This window comes from Eurytemora carolleeae, unplaced genomic scaffold (genome assembly GCF_000591075.1).
Source record: "Eurytemora carolleeae unplaced genomic scaffold, Eaff_2.0 scaffold178, whole genome shotgun sequence".
Taxonomy (NCBI): Eukaryota; Metazoa; Arthropoda; class Copepoda; order Calanoida; family Temoridae; genus Eurytemora; species Eurytemora carolleeae.
In genome coordinates, this window is record NW_019396294.1 from 405,455 (window position 1) to 430,974 (window position 25,520).

At 32.8% G+C, this 25,520-nt stretch overlaps 2 protein-coding genes across 2 annotated transcripts; one reads left to right on the top strand and one right to left on the bottom strand.

Moving 5' to 3' along the window:
• On the top strand, nt 1-25,520 carry LOC111700380 (uncharacterized; the record flags this gene model as incomplete). Its single annotated transcript, XM_023471268.1, is given in 25 exon segments — nt 1-82; nt 746-893; nt 1,095-1,128; nt 1,584-1,690; nt 1,977-2,060; nt 3,698-3,755; nt 4,373-4,952; nt 5,315-6,127; nt 9,111-9,178; nt 9,950-10,311; nt 10,525-10,759; nt 10,988-11,804; nt 13,498-13,595; nt 14,346-14,714; nt 15,269-15,317; nt 19,429-19,510; nt 20,617-20,681; nt 21,105-21,877; nt 22,446-22,636; nt 23,247-23,434; nt 24,083-24,189; nt 24,255-24,335; nt 24,559-24,617; nt 24,977-25,075; nt 25,346-25,520. Coding segments are annotated over 25 exon segments (5,724 nt in total), but the record flags the coding sequence as incomplete, so codon positions are not given.
• LOC111700361 (DNA-directed RNA polymerase II subunit 1-like) lies at nt 2,089-3,041 on the bottom strand. The gene is made up of 2 exons (XM_023471243.1): nt 2,847-3,041; nt 2,089-2,816 (listed from the first exon to the last, which is right to left on the bottom strand). Exons 1-2 carry the CDS (start codon nt 3,002-3,004, stop codon nt 2,390-2,392), a joined length of 585 nt encoding a protein of 194 aa, XP_023327011.1. The 5' UTR covers nt 3,005-3,041; the 3' UTR covers nt 2,089-2,389.

Genomic DNA, 25,520 nt, shown 5'->3' on the forward strand with positions numbered 1-25,520 from the left:
GGTAGTAAGAGTTTAAGTTTAGGAAACTACTACAAGGAGGAACCTGGGCTTCCTAAAGATAAATTTAATATCAAAAACTCAGGTAAAACATGCACGAAATTAAGAATATAAAAATTACTTTAAAAATGTAAAACTTTCTTTGAAAAAGTGCCAATGAATTTTACAATTCACTTCTGTTATAGTTAGTTTTATTTTTTTTAACTTTTAATTTTGCCAGCTATTAATTATAACTATTTATAACTCTGTTACTTTGGTTCGCAGTGTTATAAAGCTTTTGGACAAACATTTTCTCTTCATCGAGAAGGCTCAATCCTTTAAGATTTAATTTTGTTCCGAGCTTTAGCGAGGGACAAAATATGATCTAAAAAGGCGAGAACCTTAAAGAAATAGAGAAAAGTCCAAAAACTTTATGGCAGGTTGTGCCAAAATAGTGTTGAAAATTAATTATTTAAAATTTGAGTGCTCCATACAGTGACTAGCTCCCTTCAGGCCCTTAAAGAGGGAGTAAATAAGTATTCCTACCTTATGCTCAATGCCTAATGCCTAATGTTTAATACTCAACGCCTAATGCCTATAAATGCCCAATGCCTAACGCCAAATGCATAATGCATAATTCCCCATGCCTTATGCCTAATACGCAATTCCCAGGTGTATAATGCATAATGCATAATGCCCAATGCCTGATGCCCAGGTGCATAATGCATAATACAAAAAGAATTTAATCTGTGTGTTATAATTCCTTCAGGATTAAAGTTGCTCCGACGTTTTGAGAGTTTTCAATCAAACTTGAAAAAATCGTTTAACAAGCAAGCTCGTCAAGCTCGTCAAGCTCATCATGCTCATCATGCTAATGTAAACCAAACTACAGACTGTGATGATCACGTGTTCTTTAGGTAGTTACTAGTAATGGTGATAATGATGATAATAATAATAATAATACTAATAATGATAATAATGATAATAATGACAATAGTAATAATAATGATGATGATAATAATAATTATATTAATCATAACAATAATGACGATACAATAAAACAATGAAAATAATAATAAAAATTGAAATATTACTAATAGATTTATTTCTTATTTCAGAGGATTCAGTGGGAAAGAAAGGCAAGAAATAGAGGTGATTAATGTTATTATTTTCACTAAAAATACACAATCAATGTTTTTTAAGGACCATAAATATATTTTAGTGTTTTACCCTTACTCACTTTACTTTTCTTACATATTTCAGTTTTCCAGTATTTTAAAAATTATTTCAACAATATCAGATAAACCATAGCGTATGTTATAAGCGCGAGTGCGTTTTTAAAACAGAAAATATAACAAAAGGATTTTTGAATTCATTTTTTCTCCAATTTTGACCCATTAAAAAAACCTCTGGTTAAATTGCATATACAGTGAGACTCATACAACTGTTAGACTCAATTTATAGTTTTAAATAGTCCATGAATATGAAACAGAGCAATCGCGAAGTGTAAAGTTGATTTTCAAGTTTCTGATAAAACTGAAAGCTTCTTAACAACATCAAATACACATATTAGACTGTTCAAATGTCGTCTCACTGAATTTATTTAGGAAAACTACTCCGCCCACTCCGCCCTACACCCCGCCCCTCCCCCTAGAACCAGAAAACAATCCTGTAGAAAAAGAAACAGTCTGACATCACTCAAACGATCACTAAGGTATATATACAGCACTTACTATACCAGTAACAAAAACATAAAATAATAATAATTTGATAAATAAATATTTAAGTGATAATTAAATTGAAAAAGAATTTAAGGAAAGCATAATGTACAAAAGTTACCAAAGTAACGATAAAATGTTTATAAGACTAGCTAAATCAAATCAAATAACCACTATGTATACCAAATAACATTAAAAACAAACATAAAACCATTAAATACACATTTGCAAAAATACAAAGGTTTAAAAAACACGAAGTATGAAAATATTTTAATTTCCTAGTTTTGGCGACGCGGAATATATATCTGAAGCAGTTTGTTCTGGAGATATCCAGGCTTTAGAGGAGTTATATCCAGACTTTCCCAGGTATATCCAGGCTTTGGAGGAGTTATATCCAGACTTTCCCAGGTATCCAGGCTTTGGAGGAGTTGTATCCAGACTTTTCCAGGTATATCCAGGCTTTGGAGGAGTTATATCCAGACTTTTCCAGGTATATCCAGGCTTTGGAGGAGTTATATCCTGACTTTCCCAGGTATATCCAGGCTTTGGAGGAGTTGTATCCAGACATTCCACGTATATCCAGGCTATAGAGGAATTGTATCCAGACTTTCCCAGGAATATCCAGGCTTTGGAGGAGTTGTATCCCGACTTTCCCAGGTATATCCAGGCTTTAGAGGAGTTAAATTCAGACTTTCTTAGGTATATCCAGGCTTTGGAGGAGTTGTTTCTAGACTTTCCCAGGTATATTCAGGCTTTGGAGGAGTTGTTTCCAGACTTTCCCAGGTATATCCAGGCTTTGAAGGAGTTATATCCAGACTTTCCCAGGTATATCCAGGCTTTGGAGGAGTTATATCCAGACTTTCCCAAGTATATCCAGGCTTTAGAGGAGTTATATTCCGACGTTCCCAGGTATATCCAGGCTTTGGAGGAGTTATATCCAGACATTCCACGTTTATCCAGGCTTTAGAGGAGTTGTATCCAGACGTTCCCAGGTATATCCAGGCTATAGAGGAATTGTATCCAGACTTTCCCAGGTATATCCAGGCTTTGGAGGAGTTGTATCCAGACTTTTCCAGGTATATCCAGGCTTTGGAGGAGTTATATCCAGACTTTCCCAGGTATATCCAGGCTTATCCAGACTTTCCCAGGTATATCCAGGCTTTGGAGGAGTTATATCCTGACTTTCCCAGGTATATCCAGGCTTTGGAGGAGTCGTATCCAGACATTCCCAGGTATATCCAGGCTTTGGAGGAGTTATATCCAGACTTTCTCAGGTATATCCAGGCTTTAGAAGAGTCATATTTAGACATTCCCAGGTATATCCAGGCTATAGAGGAATTGTATCCAGACTTTCCCAGGTATATCCACACATTAAGTTAATTGTATCTAAATATCCTCTATTTCCTAGAGTTTTATTTTTCTCTAGCACTCTCATTTTAGGCATTATGACTTCTTAAATAAAAAAGAAGAAGTTACTTTCAACATTTGTTATCAATTCTTATTTCTTGCGCGCGCGTACAGTAAAATTTACACATTTAAAAAGCCTTTCAAAAATGAATTAAAATATGTGTGTGTTACATGTAAATATTTGCCCTAAATTTTACTTTAAATTTTTTGCAAATTTTTTACTGTAATAGATTTCTATTTTCCACAATATTACAGATATATCTATAATAATGTAAATTGCTTTTGTAACATTTAATCTAGTTTGAAATATTTTTACTGTATTATTATTATTATCATCTTTACTCTAAGGCCTTTTTCTGATTGGCTAAAAAACAAAGATTTAAACCCCTAGCCCTTTAAGGATTCAGTGGTAGAAATATTTCGATTCACGCACCTCTGACCCTTTAGTAAAAGTAAATTCAACCTAAAGTCTGACCGCGTCAACCTTGTTGCACCGACTAGTCCTATTAAGTGTCTGCTTTATTTACCCAATGTCCGGGCGATACAGTACAAACTGGGACCGTGCATTACCTATTTATAATATTTCCTTTGTTTAGGAGTGTGCCCATCTATGCTGTAATAAACAAAGCTACAAAGAGAAAAGTGGAAGCGCAGGTGAAATATTATTTTAAAATTTTTATTTTGAAAATTGTTTTCCACAGATTTGTTTACTATCTTACTGTCTTAAAGAGGGTGTCCCACGAAACATAACCGTTGCAAGACGATGTGAAGAAACATAACCGTTGCAAGACAATGTGAAGGTCGTCTCTGATCTATGACATAATTTGCAAAATTCATTCGTAAAATTAATGTTAAAAATAAAATTCTAGAGTTGAAAATCACAAAATACAAAATCTCGGCATTTCCAAAATGTGGTCTGCCTTTTTTCTGCTTTCAATATTACCGGAGATAAGAAGAATTTCAGATTTTCGTTTTTAATAAAATTGAAATCTGAACGCAATTTTTTATATCTTAGGTAATATTGACAGCACAGCAAAGAACCACACTATGGAAATGCCTGGAATAGGAGAATTGTGTGGTTTTTGTTTCAAAAATCACACATTTTAAAGTAGGTTGACGACTAAATGTCACAAATAAATCCAATTTCAAAGACGACTTTCAAGTCGTCTTGTTACTGTCATGTTTCGTGGGACACCCTGTATTACAAATCTATGAAAAATGTCTTCATTATAAATTGTATGCTGAAAAATGTTAACTATCTTTATTTTCAGAGCACTGTAATAGAATCTACTCCATTTCTGAACATCACAAGGGAATCTAACCAATTTTATAACCAACTGATAAATTCTTCCAAATTAACACAACCAGCAGAGGAATCTAGCTCAATTCTAAACAATGTTTTAGAATCTACTGAATTTTCGAACTTTCCATTAGAATCTACAGATTTGTCAAATCTAGCTGTAGAACCTACCTCATTTTTGAACGGGGGAAAATCTGCCTATTTACTAAACCCGAATAGGGTTAAAGAAAGAAAAGAAGGAGGTGAAGAAGAAGGAGGTGAAGGAGAAGGAGGTGAAGAAGAAGGAGGTGAAGGAAAAGGAGGTGAAGAAGAAGGAGGTGAAGAAGAAGGAGGTGAAGAAGAAGGAAAAGAGGGAAAAGAAGGAGAAAAAGAAAGGGAAGAAGAAAGAAGAGAGGGAGGAGTAGAAAGAGAACGAATAAAAGATCTAGGTCCTGGAATATTTGAGATTGGAGAAGAGAATATTTCTCCAATATTCCTGGGAGTATGTAAGGTTGTAGTGCACCATGATCTACCTGTAGCTCAGCAGACCTGGATACAAACTGGATATCTAGGTATATATATTAATATCCTGGATACAAACTGGATATCTAGGTATATATATTAATATCCTGGATACAAAATTGATATCTTGTTATATATGTTAATATCCTGGATACAAACTGGATATTTAGGTGAAAAATTTGCAGAAGAAATTAAACCTATTATTATTGAACCATTTTTGTTAAACTTGTTCTGTCCAATCTCAATATCATTGATCTGAGATCTCAAGATTTTACAATGTCAAGGATAGAAGGAATTTAACATTTTTTTAATTGAAAGAATTCTTAGCTCTAGATATCTAGGCAATCAAACCTAACTCTTCGTGCATGTGAACTGGCTTAAAGTGTAAGCTTAATTTTTCTTTTCATATTAGAAACAAGCTTAGATGAAGAACCAGAAGTAAACTCCGCTCAAAGTCGAAACTTAAGTTTAGCGCGATTGGAAGACTTAAGTCTAGCTCAACGTAGCGAACTGAACTCTGCTCAAAGTACAGATAAAAGCTCAGCTGAGGAACAAGGAATATATTCGGGTCAATCAGCTCAGTCTACAAACATAAATCCAGATCAAGACGGACATATTTGTTTTAAAGAATCAGGTTCAGATATTTGTATTAAAGAATCAGGTTCAGAAATGGTTAAACTATCCCAGAAACTCTTCAGTGAAGATGAGGAAATAATGGGAAGGACGGAGAATGAATTAATCAGTGATAAGAGAAGGATGGAAAGGATGGAAAGGACGGAAAAGATGGAAAGGATAAAGAATACATCTGTAGATAATCAAGAAAGGAGAAGGAGAATAAGGAAAGTAAATGAAGAAGTACAAGGAAAGGAAAAAGAATCTCTAGGTTCAAAAGAAAGGAAAAAAAGAATGGAAACTAAATATCTAAACGATCAAGAAAGGATGAGAAGAATAGAAAGTAAATCTCTGAATGATAAAGAAAGGATGAGGAGGATAGAAAGAAAATCTCCAGATGTTGAAGAAAGGATGAGAAGTGAGTCTCCGGATGATAAAGAAAGGTTGAGAAGTGAGTCTCCGGATGATAAAGAAAGGATTAGAAGCTCGAAGAATAAATCTCCCAAAGACAAAGGAAGAATGAGGAGTAAGAGTTGCAAGAATGAGGAGGAGATCACATTTAACTCTGGAGTTCTCTATATTACTCAGAGTCCTGGAGAAACCAAGAAACCAGGTTGGAATAATCCCTTTATAATTTACATCCTGCTATTTAGTTCTTTTGTTGGAATTCAGCTGGTCAAAATTAAATTCCAATTTCTCTGCAAAAGTGACTTACGCATTTCTTTCTAATAAGAAAGACTTGAGCAAATTTCAGAATTAAACACTTTTCCAGTCAAAAAAAATATTTATTTATCTTCCGGAGTTTTGATGAGATTTCAAGGGTCGCATTGCCATCTTTGTACGGTGGGTCACTACTCACTTAAAACAACGCTTACAGTCCCTTTCAGCTTATTTCTATTAAACTTAAACTTAAAATGTCAACGATTTAATTTTTTCCTTTTAGAATTTTAGATTTTTTTGGAACTTTATGAACATTTTTTAAAAAGAATTATAATTCTATGTACGAGGGGGGGGGAGCGTGTAAATGGGTAGAAACAAATATTAACTATTATAGGCTATTAGTGGTAGTTAAGTGACTGTCCCCTAATTGTTTGATATAATCTGGTTTAAAATCTAAAAACTGTCACTTTACTGTGTGGTAAGCAGTCAGCAAGTAGTACCTTAGGCAGTGGTACTAAGTACTGTGCCTGTCACAGCCAACTTCTCAGTACTGTAACCTGTAGCTAACTACTCAGCGGCAGCAACTTCTCAATATCATTACTCAATACTCAGTAATGATTCAGCCGTCAAAGCGTTAACATTATATACAGCTAAATACTTAGCTTAGTGCACAGTGCATACATAAACAATACACACGGTTAGATTACAAATGTATGTTTAAAAGGTAGGATACAATGATTAACATAGGGATACAGAGATATAAATATGAAAAGATACAGAGATACAGTGATACAGAGATATAAATATGAAAAGATACAGAGATACAGTGCAAAGATACAGGGATAAACAGTAACACAGGGATACAGAGATAAACAGGATAAGAGGGGTACAGGGATACAGGGATACAGGGATACAGGGATACAAGGATACAGGGATACAGGGATACAGGGATACAGGGATACAGGGTTGCAGGGATACAGGGATGCAGGGATACAGGGATACAGGGAAACAAGGCATACAGGGATACAGGGATACAGGGATACAAGGATACAGAAAAACATAACTATAATTCAGGCATGAAATGATGGAATTAATAAACACCCGTTTTTTTAGTTAAAAGATAATATTAATATAAAATGCTCTGTTACTCAAAATGTAATATTTCTACTACTAATAGCTTTCTTTAAAATAATAAGTTATGAAAGATGATTTCTTCCTCCTCCGGGTGGGGTAAAATTCTGAACAAATAAACAAGTACAATCATTAAATATCTAGGTGGGGGTCAAACTAGAGGATTTTAGCATCAAGTTTAAATATATTCTTCTCTCGGAGAATTGATCATTTTCAACTATGCGTGAGAGAGCAAGCATGTGTTATTGACAAAATTTAACTCGTTCTAAGATTAATCACATTATATTCCTCACTTTTCCTCAGGCAAAGCGCTTAAAGGTACTTAGCACTTAAAAGCATTTGTTAAGCATTTTTATCTGAGCCATGCAACATTGTAAGGTTAACTATTGTTTGTTGTGTGTAGGGTGGGGGGAGGGAGGTTTAAAGTAGTAGTGTGGGGGGGTCGGAGGGAGCTTAAATGGGGGGGAGGTTCAAAATTCCATTTAATATTCACAATCCATTGTTTTCTACCTGAAAACCTTTCATGTTTAAATTGAAATTGAGTGTATTCTTGTGGAGTGTGGACACAAATTAGATTTTTTGGTAATTTCAAGCATTTTCATGCTTTCCGGCCTTTCAGCCCTTTGTTTTGGTATTCATTTGTTATGCTTTGAGCCTTTGTTCTTGTTTTTGCAGATTATATAATTCTACGCTTAATACTTATGTTTACATAATTAACTTAAATTTTCTAATTCTCATATTCTTGCAACCCGATGGTGTAAACCTTTGATGTTTTAAACTTAGACTTTTTGATCAAACAGAGTTCATTCAAGATTTGATTTAATTTGATTTGATTTGATTTGAAAGGTCTGCAATATTGGGTTGCAGAGATATAGGGATTAAAAAATCAGAGTTTCCTGCAAAAACTTTATTTTTTTTTGTAAATATATGACTCATGGAAAAGTATTACAAAATATTAAGATTTCAGTCATTTCAATTTTTCCCATTAACTTCCCTTATTCGAATTAATCTTAGCCACTCAATATGGTTTTCCAATCCCTCTAACTTTGCGATCCCAATGTCGTAGACCTTAGATATTTCAAACATATAAATTCTGTTAGCTCAAATATTCTACGTTAGCAGTATCAAAGGTTTTCGTCATCAGGATTTAAAATTTGAGTTTGTCGCAAAAACTTTTATATGTACAGAGCTGAAAACTTTTGAATGGTTGATATCGGGATTAATGCTTGATCCACTCTTTTTCTTAATATCGAGATTAAATAAGGCTTGTTCTCCTCTTGTTATTTATCTCCAGATCAATTAACCGATCGGGATTAAGGATATCTCATTTTAATGTTTTCAGCTCAGATTAATAATTATAAATTATTGCTGGATCATGGAGCGTAAACAGTGTGTTTAACAGAACTATGTTACATAATGCCATGCCAAGAGTTAAAATGAGAATTATACATGGCATGACGTTTCTAAAACTTTAGTTATTAAATAACGTTAAAAATTAAGACTTACAACAACACTTTTTTAATCTTTCCGCAAATAACTTGTAAAGGGGTTTCTAAGTCCTTCAGTGTTTTATACCCTACAAAAGGTAAATTAGTCATGTTTACAATTTTGTTCTTAATACTGAAAATTAAGTTTTTGGAACCAATAAAAAAATTATTTTTGATGAAAGTGTTCCAAGAAAAATGGTTTTACACATGCATTATTATAGAAAAATGTTTATGACAATACTTTTTTAAGTATTTAAGTTAGGTCACGAAAAAAATGTTAGATTTAATTTCTTTTAGTGAAAAATATTTCTATTTTAGGGAAAAGTGAATATGAGGGAAATTCCCGAAGGATAGTCACAAGAGTCCAGTTAGCATCAGATAATAAGGTACAGCAAATAAACAAATAAATAAATAAATAAATAAATTAAATAAATTAAATATTGTAAACAAAAGACAGTTTACATAAATTTTCTTTATGTTGTATATCTTAATAAGCTGATGATGTAAACCTAAAATGTTTCAAACTTTGACACTATTGAATTTAACAGAGTTTATTGTTATAAATATAAAATCTCTGCAACGTAATGTTGCAGAGATATAAGGATTAGACAGTTTGAGTTAGCGGGAAGTTTTCAGTTCATTTTCAAAATCTTAAATATTAAACTTTTTTGCATTTTGTAATGAGGGTTTGTACAAAATGCTAAGATTTGGTTTAAGACTGCTAAATATAGGGTTAATATAGGGTTAATATAGGGTTAATATAGGGTTAATATAGGGTTAATATAGGGTTAAGTTCATGGTTTATGGGTTTTGTGTTTTTATATTTTTAGTAAGTCAGATTCGAGGAGAAGGTAGATGCTTAGTTTCATAGTTTACAATATATTATCTAAATTTTTTTTGAAGCTATATTTTTAACGATTTAAAAATTTCTTATTTCAAAATATATTAAGAATGAATGCCTTCATCCTTTCCCTTCTCTATATATTTCCTTTTTCAGGAAACATTAATTTTAAAACTAACACTCGGCCCATTTCTAACACTGAGTGTCAGAAATGGGCCAAGTGTTAGTTTTGAAATATCCCCTGTATTTGAATTATTTTGCGTGAAAATCAATCTACATTCAATTTTTTTGTTTGGCTTATTTTTCTTTATTTTAGGAGAAAACAGTTGAGGGAATAAATTCTTATCAAAAACTAAATGACCCAGATCAGATTCAGGATCTAAAGCCGGAGCTAAACCCAATTTTCTCTGAATCTTTGTTTTACCCTGTAGGGCAGGACAGAGAGGAAAGATATCTGTCCTTGTCTGGTACTGGAGCTGAAACCAAACCTAAACCTAGGGAACAGGACAGAGAGGAAAGATATCTGTCCTTGTCTGGTACTGGAGCTGAAACCAAACCTAAACCTAGGGAACAGGAGAGCGAGAAAAGATATCCGTCCTTGTCCGGTACTGGAGCTGAAACCAGACCTAAACCCAGCGACGATGTTGTTGATTTTCAGAAAGTATGGAGATACGATAGGAAAGTAGTCTTAGTATATCTATATATATATAAAGTAGTAATCTCTTGTCTATTTGCAAGTCCGATCATAACTCATAAACCCCTGGACTGATATTTCTCAAATTTTAATTTGGGATCTCGGTTTAAAATTTGATTGGTTGGTTATTTCTTTTTCTTCAATTCTTTACATTAATCCAACTATTTGTTTTCTAACTAAGATTAAGAAAAATACAGGGAACCTAGAAATCTAAATACAACACTGAATACTTCTGATAACGTGATTTTCTTCAACTGTTCTGTAAACAACAACGACAACAATACCAATAACAACAACAACAACAACAACAACAACAACAACAACAACAATAACAATATAAAGAAGAAAAAAGCCCGAAGATGTGAGGAAAGCCCCAAGTCTCTATCCTCTCAACCCTACACCAGGACTTGTATTGATAAACTTCTATCTAAGGAACATGTTTAACCTGTTATACAATACATAATTCATATTTCTGGACTTTAAAAGAATAAAAGAAATTATTTCTACTTCTAATTTAATGCTAAACAAACTTCCTTTTTTAAAAAATAGATTATTTCAATTTTTTAAAATTTTTCAACATTTTCGTCTAGTTTAAAATACTTTTAAAAAATAGCAAAATTACTGTTAATATTATTTATTATGTTGAACTGGGGTTTTTAGGCTGATACTAGGATACAACATGCTGAATCCATTCTATCTTCTCTAGTTTACAGAGGACACGGAGAATATTCATCTTTAGTTGAACCCAGACCTGGAGAATATTCATCTTTAGTTGAACCTAGACCTAGAGAATATTCATCTTTAGTTGAACCTAGACCTAGAGAATATTCATCTTTAGTTGAACCCAGACCTGGAGAATATTCATCTTTAGTTGAACCTAGACCTGGAGAATATTCATCTTTAGTTGAACCTAGACCTGGAGAATATTCATCTTTAGTTGAACCCAGACCTGGAGAATATTCATCTTTAGTTGAACCTAGACCTGGAGAATATTCATCTATAGTTGAACCCAGACCTAGAGAATATTCATCCTTAGTTGAACCCAGACCTGGAGAATATTCATCTTTAGTTGAACCTAGACCTGGAGAATATTCATCTATAGTTGAACCTAGACCTGGAGAATATTCATCTTTAGTTAAACCTAGACCTGGAGAATATTCATCTTTAGTTGAACCTAGACTTAGAGAATATTCATCTATAGTTGAACTCAGACCTGGAGAATATTCATTTTTAGTTGAACCCAGACCTGGAGAATATTCATCTTTAGTTGAACCCAGACCTGGAGAATATTCATCCTTAGTTGAAGTTAGACCTGTAGAATATTCATCTTTAGTAGAACCTAGACCTGGAGAATATTCATCTTTAGTTGAACCCAGACCTGGAGAAATCTCATCCCGCCTGAATGAAAGATCTAGAAAAACCAGAATTAAGGGTTTAGCTCCTGGATTATATTCTCTACCACCAACTGTATGTCAAGGTATACTTCTTAATTAATAAAGTAATTGGATTTATTGAAAAAAGGTTTGGATTAAACCCTCTCCCTTTCTCCATAAAGGTACTCTGGAAAAATATCCCAGATATGTGCGATACATTTGAAAAGAAGCAGTTGCCAGTTGAGTAGAGCTGGATAAAATACGTAGCATTTAAAAATGATTCCAAATCTATATATCTATATTTTATGACATGTTTGCAGTCTCTAGAGACTACAAACCAGTTTGCATACAATTGTTTGTGGTCAGGAGTTAGCATAACATCGTGCAATGATTTATGCCCGCGCGGATGGGCCAATGGTCTTACGTGTTTAGCCATTTTTAGTATTTTTTTAACAGTTGTATGCTAAATTGTAATTTATTAGCCAAACTGAATACGTCTTGCACATACACCGGTACATAAGAAAATATCAGATTTTTAATTTTTCATAAAAATTAAACTAATTTCTATAATTTATCCTATTTGCAATTATTAAAAATCAGCTTTTACGAAAGAAATTTACTTTGATTTAAGGAAATGGATCTGTAGCACCCTTTTCCCCACCTACTCTCTCCACCCCATCAATAACCCTCTCCCTATAATATTGGTCTTGCTGTATCTGACCGTAAGTTCTGTAACTATATATCTCAGTTTTCTTAGCTGAGTGAAGCCAACACACCATAGAGAACACATACGTCCTGTCAGTAATGTAGAAAACTAATATTATCAAGACACACGTCCTCTCCCTCTCATCTTGAAAATGTTTGAAAAAGGTTTAAACCTGTCTAGAGTTAAACGTAAATATTCTCCAGGTATGACTCGTGCCTTCCATTTTTTCTAGTGAGAATTTAGAGTGTGGCATGTCTGACTCACACCGGTACCCTTGAGAGTTTTATTTACAGGGTAACCATGTAAATAGAGTATGTTCTATTTAAATGTCACCTAAAGGGGCTGTAAGTGTAATTTCAAGTGACCCTCCATTGCAATGTCCGATTTACAACGGTACCCTGAACAGCCTTGTCTGATCAAGAATGAAATAGTTAGCTATGTTTTTATTTTCATAAACTGTGTATTTTCATTGGCGGCTTCTCTTAGAAAAGGACTTGCGCATTTCTGGCTTACAAGAAGCATTGGAGAAATTATTAGAATGAAACACGTTTCAAGTCAGAAGAGGGGCACTGTCATTTGCCATCTTTACAATGGCGTGTCACTGTAGGCCTGACCCCCTCTTACATGATAAAAATTGTCAATTAACTCGAATGTATGTATATCCCAGTGTTAACAGGACTCCTGACGTAAGTTAAACTGATTCCCTCAATATAAAAGGTTGCATTTTTGATTTACAACGGTACTCTTCCAATGAGAAAGAATTGTTAGTTCTTCTCTCGGAGAATTGATCATTTTCAACTATGCGTGAGAGAGCAAGCATGTGTTATTGACAAAATTTAACTCGTTCTAAGATTAATCACATTATATTCCTCACTTTTCCTCAGGCAAAGCGCTTAAAGGTACTTGAATCTGGGTGGTGAATTGAATTTTATAAATATAACTCTAATACTGGATATGATATTATTTAGGTTTGGATATTAACTTTAATACTGGATATAATATTATTTAGGTTTGGATATTAACTTTAATACTAGATATAATATTATTTAGGTTTGGATATTAACTTTAATACTGGATATACTATTATTTAGGTTTGGATATTGAGAAAAATATCCGGTTACTTGAAAGAACACAGGAGAAGCTGGCTGCAACCCTGCAGACATTTAAGGCGCTTCGTGACCAAACTCAGGTCTACTGTATTATCTGGTTTCTAACAAATACTTTTAAACATGTTAAACCTGCTCTTTTTAATTGACTTTCTTTTACAAATAATTTGCAACTTTTATAATTGAACTATTTTATAACTGAACTATTTTATAATTGAACTATTTTATAATTGAACTATTTTATAATTGAACTATTTTATAATTGAACTATTTTATCATTGAACTATTTTATAATTGAACTATTTTATAACTTTGAACTATTTTATAATAAAACTATTTTATCATTGAACTATTTTATAACTGAACTATTTTATAATTGAACTATTTTATAATTGAACTATTTTATAATTGAACTATTTTATAATTGAACTATTTTATCATTGAACTAGAACTATTTTATAATTGAACTATTTTATAATTGAACTATTTTATAATGAAACTATTTTATCATTGAACTATTTTATAACTGAACTATTTTATAATTGAACTATTTTATAATTGAGCTATTTTATAATTTAACTATTTCATAATTAAACTATTTTATAATTGAATATAACTGAACTACGTAAATATCCAAAAATAAAAACACATTTTCCCCAAAAATGTTTGATAAAAAAATATTTTTGTAACTTTTGTAATAATTCTGCATTCTGAACATCCTTGAAAAATTTCATTATTAAATTTCTGTAAATTACTAGATTTAAAAAATAATTGAGATATGAGCTGAAAGTTAAAACATTCTATAATTATTTATAATTATTGTTAATGTTCAGGATTCAGAAACAATTCCAATGATACTCAGGCTCCCGTCTAAACTTCAAACCCAGACAGGAAACCCGTCCCAGAGCTTTAATCCTTCCCAGAACTTAAATCCGTCCCAGAGTTTAGTTGAGTCCCAGAGCTTAGATCAGTCCAGAAGCTTAAATCCGTCCCAGAGCTTTAATCCTTCCCGGAGCTTAGATCAGTTCAGGAGCTTAAATCCGTCCCAAAGATTAGATCCGTCTCACGGATTAGATCCGTCCCAAGGATTAGATCCGTCTCAAAGATTAGATCCGTCCCACGGATCAGAGAATCCTGCCACCCTGAGAGAGGACGGAGAAACCATGTTCTCCAGTTTACCGATGAACCTTAAGATTGATTTGGTGAGTTAGTTTTATCTTCAATCTTTAAAAAAATTCATTGGCAAAGAAATCTCCATATTTGTCTTCTGCTTTTTAGCGGATACATTTAAGGCTCTCCGCAACCAAATCAGGTCACCAATATAAGTGGTCTAAGATACATAATTGGGTATTTACCACAAACCCTAGTTTTCTGATCCTTGCATCCTGATCGTCTAAAAACTTGAAAGTTCAAACTTATATTATTTGATGTAACAGAATTCACAGTTTATCATTTAATAATTAGGAAATTTCTGTTAGATATCTCATTATTAGTTAACCCTCATTATTACTACCGCCGTTTACCCGCACTTGGTCTATTTTACCGGGAAACTAAATTTTTGAAATAAAAGTCGACCTATACTCAACGTAGAATCTTAAAACCAAACTAAAACCATTCTCATAGCTCTCTCGAGTTCCCCAATCAAAACTTGAGGCAAATCGGTCTAGAGGTTCCTGAGTTATTATCGGACAAACTAAGATACAGACACCCAAACAGAGATTACAACTTTATATGTATAGATTATGATTATGTATAGGTTCACCCGGATGATCTTGGAAAGCGGACAGAAGACTGTACAGCCGAAGGTAGGATATTTTTTAATCACAAAAAATTGATTTTTTGAAATTTATTTAAGAAGCATGTGAGTAATAAAAGCACCAATATTGAATGATTTAAGAGTTTGATAAAAAAAAACTTCTTTGAAGAAGTCCTCAAATTCTTCCATTGTCAACCAATAATTACAGTTTACAAGCTCAAATCATTTATAATACGAAAAATTAACAAAACTTTGGCTGTGACATCCAGTTAAAATTCCTCTACACATCCAAAATATTTCGAACAACCCTTGTTTGTTGAAATGCAACATGTGACTTAATATGAATAAAATATATATTTCTGTGTAGTGTGTACGATCGTATAGAAAGCTTTATATTTCTGGGAGTATTCATTTCAAATAAAGACTAAAAGATTTATAGCATATTTACATCTGAAAAATAAAAAGCAAGCATCGACAATCGTTTTTGTAGGGTTTCCAGTCTTAATTACGTTACGTGTAGTTACGCATAATTACGCGTAACACTGTATTTCACTTACGGAGGAACATTACGCAAAACTGCGTGTTAATTACGTATACGAAAGAAAGTCTAGTTTCGAGTAATTAAGGCGTAATTACGCGAAATTGCGTAATACGAAACCATTCCGTAATTAGTGAAGTACATATTAATTCTCAGAAATGAATATAGCGCGAAAATATGTGTAAGAATATGCTCGCTAAAACCATGTCCAATCTGATTGTGTAATATAAATACTTTCAAATTGAATTAAAATTTGGTAATGGACCAAATCTCTGTTATTTCGCGTAACTGCACGTAATTTCGCGTTAGTGAATAATCTAATAAGTTGGAAACCCTAGTTTTTTGTCTCTATTGTTTGCCTCTGGTATTTTCACAAAACAGAGATTAAATATATTCTCTTTAGGTGTAATATAGATTTTCCCTTTTTTCAAACCTTTATTTATCCAAGGTTATAAGGCAAGAAAAGTTAATTGCAGTTGCGTATACTCGGCGTACATATAAAAACCAGTTCTCTCTGGGCGGAATTTGTAAACAAGAATAGATGCATCAGTGTTCGTTTAGTATCTGAGGAGGTTAAAAGCATTAAATTTTGATAATTTTGATATTTCACATAATTGTTTCTTATGGCCAGACTATTTCATTGTTTTTTATGTGAAAGATGGATTCCATGTCAGGTTTCGACATCCGTCTTGTGTTTACACTACCGCGACAGTACATTGCAGTACTAAAGATGCGTACACCTCTGAAATAACTTTCCTTGCATTATAACCTTGCAACTATATATACAATAAACATTACTTGTCTGTCTGTTTGAATCCAATAACGTTAAAGATGCAAAACCTATCGGGCCTAAATTGTTTATGGCAGCTTCTAGAAATTGAGAAATTTCCCAATTCGATTTGAAAAATCCGCTAACATTTGGCCACTTACTGAGCAACAGTTTGAATTAAGCTAATAATTAATGTAAAAAAAAGATTGATACTCTTTGTTTGCCTCCTGTTTATATATACTCTTTGACAATATGAATAATATGAATAGCGGATCTGAGTGTTTAGTTTTAATCAATATCGTACCAAGTGTAAACATGTATCTATGAATACAGTGCATAAAAATACATATATAGGCAAGTATTCATCTTTATTCAATTTTATAAGGTCTTAGTAAACACACTATAAATATAATTATTCAACTAAAATCATATCTTAATTTTACCAATTCTATTCTATCTATCTATCTATGCATACATATATTGTTTGTCTGTTTGCAAAAGAAGGTTCATCATAAGTGAATATTTGTACCTGGAAAACAATTGTCGATCTGAACGTTCTTTTAAATTATCCTCTAAATTATAAAGAAAAATACGTAAAAAACTGTGTAAATATATTGCATTATTTTTAAATTACTTTTTATCATAATTTATTTTATAAATATTTTTCATAAAATATCATTCCGGGTCAATCCTTCTTTTATTTTTCTAAGCCCCTCCCCCTTCTTTAAGAATAACTGAACCCCCCCCCCCCCCCCCCTTAAAAAAACACCCTGTATATTTCATAACTATGATTAAGCTTGAGTATTTGTTTTAAGTTTAGAATTACACGCTGTAGCACTTTTATTCATTCTTTTCAATATTTAAAAAATAATAATAATGTTGGGCCTTATATTTACTCTGAGTCATCTGTTATCAGTGTATACCTGGAGCTCAGTCTATACCTTATACTTGAGCTCTGAACAGATACAGGATGAATATTCCTCTGCGCCGGAGTAGAGACGACATTCAAGATATTATTACATCAACTGTTTCATATATAAGTATGGAAAACAGATTTTTTATATTAACGTTTGATTAAAAAGTTTAGGGGTGATTCTAGAGAAAAGGGGGGGGGGGAAACTTGTCTCTCTCCCCCCCCCTCCCGGCCCCTGTGTCAAATAATAAATTACCCCTATTTTTCAAACAAATAAAAGGAGTTCTATTCGAATTTATTAATATTTAAAAGATTTTTTCCTTTATTTTTTTCACAAAAATCTTTAAAAAAATTCATTGACAAAGAAATCTCCATATTTGTCTTCTGCTTTTTAGCGGATACATTTAAGGCTCTCCGCAACCAAATCAGGTCACCAATATAAGTGGTCTAAGATACATAATTGGGTATTTACCACAAACCCTAGTTTTCTGATCCTTGCATCCTGATCGTCTAAAATGATATTTTATGTTTTTATTTCTTTAAACTGTTCTCTGCGAAAATGCCTTGCGCATTTCTTGCTTATATAAGAAGCAATCATCAGAGATAAATACTTCAGGAGTGAGGAAAACAACGGTAATTTTTAACAGTTTTCATCAGATTAAGGTTTCAATCGAGCATTGCCATCTTTGCATGGAGGGTCACTTAACATTACGCTTACGTTCCTTCAAAAACAATCGCGACGATATTTCTGGCGATAATTTTGATATTGTTTTTTTTTTCTTTAGCTGATAAAGTTTTGTACGCAATTTTTTTTTAATTCTGCCCAGTTATTAACCTTCTTATAAATAGTCTGGTCATGTGATGATGTAACGTTCCACTAAATAAATTTAGCCTAACGTGTATATATATATATATATATATATATACATATAAGGTTGTAATCTCTGTCTGTCTGTCTGTTCGATCATGACTCGGGAACCTGGATTGATTTGCTTGGTTTAGGCTCTAATATGAGTGGGTCGAGTTTTATCGGGAAAAATAGTTAAAAGCGTAATTTGCTACAAAAAGCGCGTAAACGGGGGTTCCCAAGCAAGTTGAATATAAATTATCAAAAATTATATTTTACGTTGAAATTTTTATTTTAATCCTTCTGAGCCAATGAGACTAGTTGAGTAATATCGGAGTTGGTTTGCTAAAGTTGATAAGAAAATATCCTGCATTTCCTTATCTAGTCTACATTATACCGTCTTTACACTTCACTACTTCTTTATCTCTATAAATATACTTTTTGTGGGACCTCACCTAACCCCAGGGAAGGTTTATGGATAATCGAATGTTGAAAAATTTGTCTCTAGAAAAATTCGATTTTTGACAATTTAAAAAATCCACGATATGTTTTTAATGAAATCCGCAACGTTTTTTGTTTGTTTTTGTTTTAAAATGTACACAAAGAGAAAATATTCACAATTGAATTGTAATTTTATCTAAGGACGAATATTTGTCTGTTTGTATCCAATAAACGTCAAAACGGCTGAACCGATTGGGTCCAAATTTTTTGCGGGACCTCACATAACCAAGGGAAGGTTTATGGATTATCAAAATTTCAAAAATTAGCCTCCAACTAAATTCGATTGTCATTAAATTTTGAAAATCCCCGAATTTATTTTTATAAAATCCGCTAATTTTTTTCTATTGTTTACAATGTACACTAATATAAAATGTTCACAATTTAAAAAGAAGAAGGGCGCAAAGCGCTCTGTAAGCCTAGTTTCATATAACTATCAGTCAGCATTTAGATAAAAAGTTACAAGATAAAATGTAAATAAATGTTCAATCACTTTATAACCTAAAATACATATAAATATTATTGTAAATTTAATTAAATATAGAATTATAAATTTAAAGACAAACTAAATATCAATTATTTTTTTATATTGTAGAAAACCGTCTGAGTGGCTGGGATGAGAACAAAGAAAATTCTTCAACTTCATCTTCAAACAGTTCTTTTTCACCCTCAAACAGGTTTATTTTTTTTATTTTTACTCTGAAACAGGTTTTTTATATTCCACCCTCAAACAGGTTTTTATTTCTTTTTCCTCCTCAAACAGGTTTTTTGTTTTGTTTTTCAACCTTAAACAGGTTTCTTTTTCTTTTTTACCCTCAAACAGGTTTTCATTTCTTTTTTACCTGTTAACAGGTTTATTTTCTTTTTCACTCTCAAACAGGTTTATTTTCTTTGTCACTCTCAAACAGCTTTCTTTTTCTTTTTCAACCTCAAACAGGTTTCTTTTTCTTTTTCACTCTCAAACAGGTTTCTTTTTCTTTTTCAACCTCAAACAGGTTTCTTTTTCTTTTTCACTCTCAAACAGGTTTCTTTTTCTTTTTCACTCTCAACTCAAACAGGTTTCTTTTTCTTTTTCACTCTCAAACAGGTGTATTTTTCTTTTTCAACCTCAAACAGGTGTATTTTTATTTTTCACCCTCAACCAGTTTGTTTTTTTATTTTTATCGAGCCTCTTCCTTCTTTTTGTTTATTCTATTTTCTCAAGTTTATTCCACACATCCATTTTATACATTTTACCCTCTTTGTTTTTATCCACTCCATCCCTTTTCCTTAATTATTCTTCTTCCTTCTCATCTTTATTGTTCTCTTTGTGATATTTTCTGTTAGTTGTTATTATACTTAATCCATCATATGCTTTATTTGTTCTTGTTATTATTCAGATTTTTTTAATCTTTCCCCTTTAGTTCAACTTTTTGATTATTATTATTACATTTATTCGTTGTTTTGTCCAGCTTTTACATGCTTCTTATAAAAATATTTAAAATGTTCTGAAATTTCTTTGCGTTCAATTATTCTTTCTCTAACTTACTTGATTAGCCTAGAAACCTATTGATGTTGATTATCTATAAAAGCGTTTCGCTCACATATTTTTTAAGAAACCCATGTGTACCCTGGGGGTAACATAGGCTAAACAAAATTTTCGAAATTATAATTTTTTTTTTCGAAATTATTTATTTCTTTTAAAAAGGATTTGATTTTTTCCAAAATGTTTTTTAAAATTTAACAATCAACACCGGGCACTTGAGCTAGTTTTAATATTTTATTTATTTTTTATTTGATCTAGATCCATTCAATGGTATGACGGGGATGCTGAATCATCAGATACTTGGAACAGAAACAGTTTATCAGGTTTATTATAACATATTTTAAGCATTTTAGAGATATCAAATTTCATATTTGGCAATCTTTTATTTCTTCATCTGTTCATCTTACTGTTGCAATTCCATACATCATGTAAAATTCTAAAATGTTTTTAGAGAGTATTATTTTGTTTTAAAAAGTTATATATTTACAGGTTTATTAAAATGGCATCATTCTGGAAACGCAGTCTCATATTTGCACGCTTGCGGGGAACAAGTAGAAAACATAAATGCTTTTTTCATCTTTTGTCCGTCCTAAGGCAGAATTTAAAGAATTTGAGCCGCGGCTTAAATTTAAGCTGCGGCTCAAAAATGATTGGTTCCCTTAAAATTGTATTAAATTTTTCAAGATTTAAATATTTTGAAATCTGTACATTTGATGAGTTTTAGAAAAGATTTGATATCTGTTTAGGTGTTCAGGAAAGTACGGGGTCTGAAGATGGAACAAGTTCACCGCTAAAAGCAAGATTTAGTGAAATATTCGGATCATTTACCGCCAACCGCCGCCGGCGGAATAGTAAAAGCAACCGAAAATCTGTTCCTGGGGTAGAGGCTAACACAAAGATGGGGAACAGTATGATTAGCTCGGCGGAGGAGGCGGTTCATTCCCCGCGGATAAATTCTGAACCACCAAAGTTTCCTTCCAATAGACCGCCGGCGGTGAAGAATGCGTCTTCTTCCTCCTCCTACATCACCGCAGCAGATTCTTCCGAGCAAGGTTCAGATTTAAACTCAAAGAACGTACTACCATCCAGATACAACGGGCCTTCAGTCAGCTCCGCCACCTCCGGTCCTTCTCTAGGAGCAAGATCTAAACGAGAAAGTGTGATCAGTGAACAGTCCAGCTCTTCAGACGAAACTTCGCCTCCGAACTCGTCTCACTCTGACGGTACAAGTGAGGAGCAACGAATGGAAAAGAAAGTGTATTATATAGCTCGGGAAATTATGACGTCAGAAAAGGTGTTTGTAGAAGTGCTTCAACTAATATGTAAAGACTTTACTGGTTTTATTCAAACCAAGATGGAAAGCTCTAAAACTGAAATAATACCTGCGGACGTGTTCTCTAACCTGTTCTTAAACCTGAAGGAGATCTTGACCTTGAACTCGGAGCTGTTGAGGGAGTTCGAGGACAGGGTTGAGAACTGGGAGAACTGTCAGAAGATCGCTGATGTTATTGTAAACAAGGCAGGGTTTTATATAATAGTAGATGTTTCTTTTACTTGGAAATGTTTCAAACCAGGAGTTTATTTTTTCTGGAAGTAATGGCTAATTTGGAAAATTTTCATATTTTTTATATGTATCAATTCAAGAAATTTCGTTCGGAGCTAATTAGCTTGATGGATCGTTTAAAGATTTTACCAATTTTGCGAACACCATAACAAAAGTAAGCAAATAAGTCATTAAGTCATTTTTATATCAGAAATCATATTTGTACAGAAATCTTGATATTAATTCAAGTTAATTTTCCTAATTTGATGTTTTTACATTTTTAAGAATTTTGAAATGTTTTGAAATGTAAAAACACTCTTTTTTCCAGGGGTTTTAATTTTAAAAAGTGAAATTTTAATATTTTTCCATCCGTTGTATACCAAACATTTGATTTTCTTTTTTGCTCAATGGGTTAAGAAGTTTTTTTAGTTTTTGAGTGATAAGTATGCACTTAGAATGTAAAGAATGTAACAAAATCTATTTTTAAAATTTTTTAATTGTTCTTACAATATTCTAAAAAATATTTAAACCCCGGTGATTAAAGGGCCCATTCCTGAAACTGTACACAGTTTACATCCAGGGGTTCACAATGATGATGAATAAGCTCTCCTCCTGTTGTACCAAGTATCCTGTGTTCGGGAACCTTGTAGCTGAGTTTGAGTCTAGGCCTGCCTGTAAACAGCTTAAACTTAATCATCTTCTTCTTAAACCTGTTCAACGCCTTCCACAATACAGGTTTAACTCTTTCGAATCAGTTTAACTCCTTCCACAATAAAGGTTTAACTCTTTCTAATTAGTTAAGCTCCTTCCACAATCAAGGTTTAACTCTTTCGAATTAGTTTAACTCCTTCTACAATACAGGTTTAACTCTTTCGATTCAGTTTAACTCCCTCCACAATACAGGTTTAATTCTTAGATAAAATATTTCAAGAAAAAAAAAACAAATCATGACTTCTTATTCTAGAGTTTTCATGTTATCACTGTATAGGAAACCTTAGTTGTAAAACAATCATTAAAGACTTTTTAAAAAAATAGTCTTTGGTGTCTCATTTTCTGTTTGCAACCGTTTATTTCAATGTTTTTTAAAGCAAAAACAATTAGACATAAATCTTGCAAAGAAAAAATAATCTGAAATCTAATAAACATTTTGCAATTGAATTTTTCTTCTTTTTTAAAGGTTATCATAAAAATTAAAAGAAAAAAGCATAATCTGACCAATATAACAATATCATTCTTGATTTAAACTGATTGCCTTTTTTTTGGCTCTCCATGGTCTTTTGTAGAAATAAAAAAATTTATGAAATCCCATTTTTTTTCATTTTTGATGTAAAATTTTCTTTTCCAGATTACTTCTTGAGGATTATCAGAAGCATCTGGGAAGAGAAAGCCAAGATTTTGATGATACTGCGCATGCGCTGCGCATAGTGACCGCTGCTGCTGAGCATGCTAACTCTACTGTGAGCGGACAGGAGGATTCAGTACGCATGCTCCAGCTTCAGGGCAGATTAAATAACTGGGAACTCATTAAACCAGGTTAGAAACAAGGATCAGGGATCAGTATATCAAACTTGACAGAGGAATACGATATATACAAAAATCACCCTCCACTTAACCCCACAATTTCTTCGGTCAGAGTACTGCTTAAATCACTGCAGAAAACACATCGAAAGCTTAGCAATGAGTGTGAAATAGTTTTACCAGTTGCTAAATATTAAACAATCCACTCATTAAATGGAATGTACACTGTACACTGTACACGACACAAAATTACTATGTTTCATGTTCACTATCTCAAATCACAACTTTAGTCTAACAGTCGTCTTCACAATTCATATATTTATGGATCACAATGATTGTGATGATTTTAATCAAATTATAAGTATTAGTTATTGAAAATAATGAAATTCACGGTCATGATTGTGTTTCAGATCATAACTCATGAACCCAATAACAAGCTATTTCTTGAAGATCTATAGGTTAACCAATCAAAATTTGGAGTCAAATCGGACAAAAGGTTCATAAGTTATGATCGGACGTACAAAAAGACAAACACATAAACAGCGGAACCAAATTTGCTGAAATATTTTAATTGAAATAAAAAAAAAATCAAATTCGATTTTTTTTATCCCACGGGCAACGCCATGCACTTCAGCTAGTTTTAGATAACTTTTGTATTACTAGGACGGGATTTGATCAAGGAAGGTGAACTGAAGAAGATTTCTAGAAAGGGAGAAGCTTCGAGATATTTTATTCTTCTCTCCGACTCTCTTCTTTACACAACCTACTCTGTAAGTTAAATCTGTTTTTAAAAATGGAAATTTAGATTTTTTTTCTTCAATTTTTCTGTTTCCAGGGGTTAGGAGATAATTATGGCTTGAAAGTTAAATATTGTCTAAACCTTAGTCAAGTTCAAGTCCATCTTCCTTCTTCACAGGTACCTACCTATAATCTACCTACCTTCCTTCCTTCCTACCTACCTACCTACCTACCTACCTACCTAGCTGCCAAGCTACCTAGTTACCTAGCTACCTAGCTACCCACCTACCTACCTACCTACTTACCTACCTACCTACCTACCTACCTACCTACCTACCTACCTACCTACCTCCCTACCTACCTACCTACCTACCTACCTACTTATCTACCTACCTCCCTAGGAGTATCAGACTGAGTTTAGTATCAAGAGCAGTATAAGAAGTTTCACCCTTCGAGCCAGGTACAGAAAAATAATAAATTTAAATACAAAAGTCAAAGACAATTTACATTACTGTTTTGTTGCATAAATATCAAAAAGCATAATACAATGTTTCTTATAATTTTCACATATACTGTACAGGGATGTACGGAAAAGAATGGACTGGGTAGAATCTATATAATTATCATGTACTGTACAGGGATGTACGGAAAAGAATGGACTGGGTTGAATCTATATAATTATCATGCACTGTAAAGGGATGTACAGGGATGTACGGAAAAGAATGGACTAGGTAGCATCTATACAGTTTTATATACTGTACAGGGATGTACGTGAAAGAATGGACTGGGTAGAATCTATATAATTATCATGTACTATAGGGATGTACGTGAAAGAATGGACTGGGTTGAATCTATATCTGGAGCTGTCGAAGAATATAGAACTCGAAAATCTACATTTATGGAACAGCAGAGTTATAGGTAGACAGTTAGAAACATGATTTAACTTTGATAGTTTTACACTGAGACCCAGAAATTGTCTATTTCATAGTTTTATGATCTTACTGTAGTTATATTTAATTCTGTTTAATTTTGTCTACCTTGAAAAATAGTTAATTCTGATATTTTCTACATTGAGTAAATTATGGATAACTCATGCTCAACTTAAATCATACAACCCTTTTTAGGGTACCATTGTGTGTCGGACATTAAAAAGAAAAACTGGATCTAACGTCCAAATGATACTCCTAGATTGTCTACAGCAGAGTTAAATAAACTGGAGAATGGTGTTCCTCAAGAAGATGTTGCTAGGCTAGGTTATCAGGCACCGGTCTGGGTTCCAGATCATAGAGTTACAATGTGTCAACAGTGCAGTACAGACTTTACACTTGTACACCGTAGACATCATTGCAGAGCATGTGGTCAG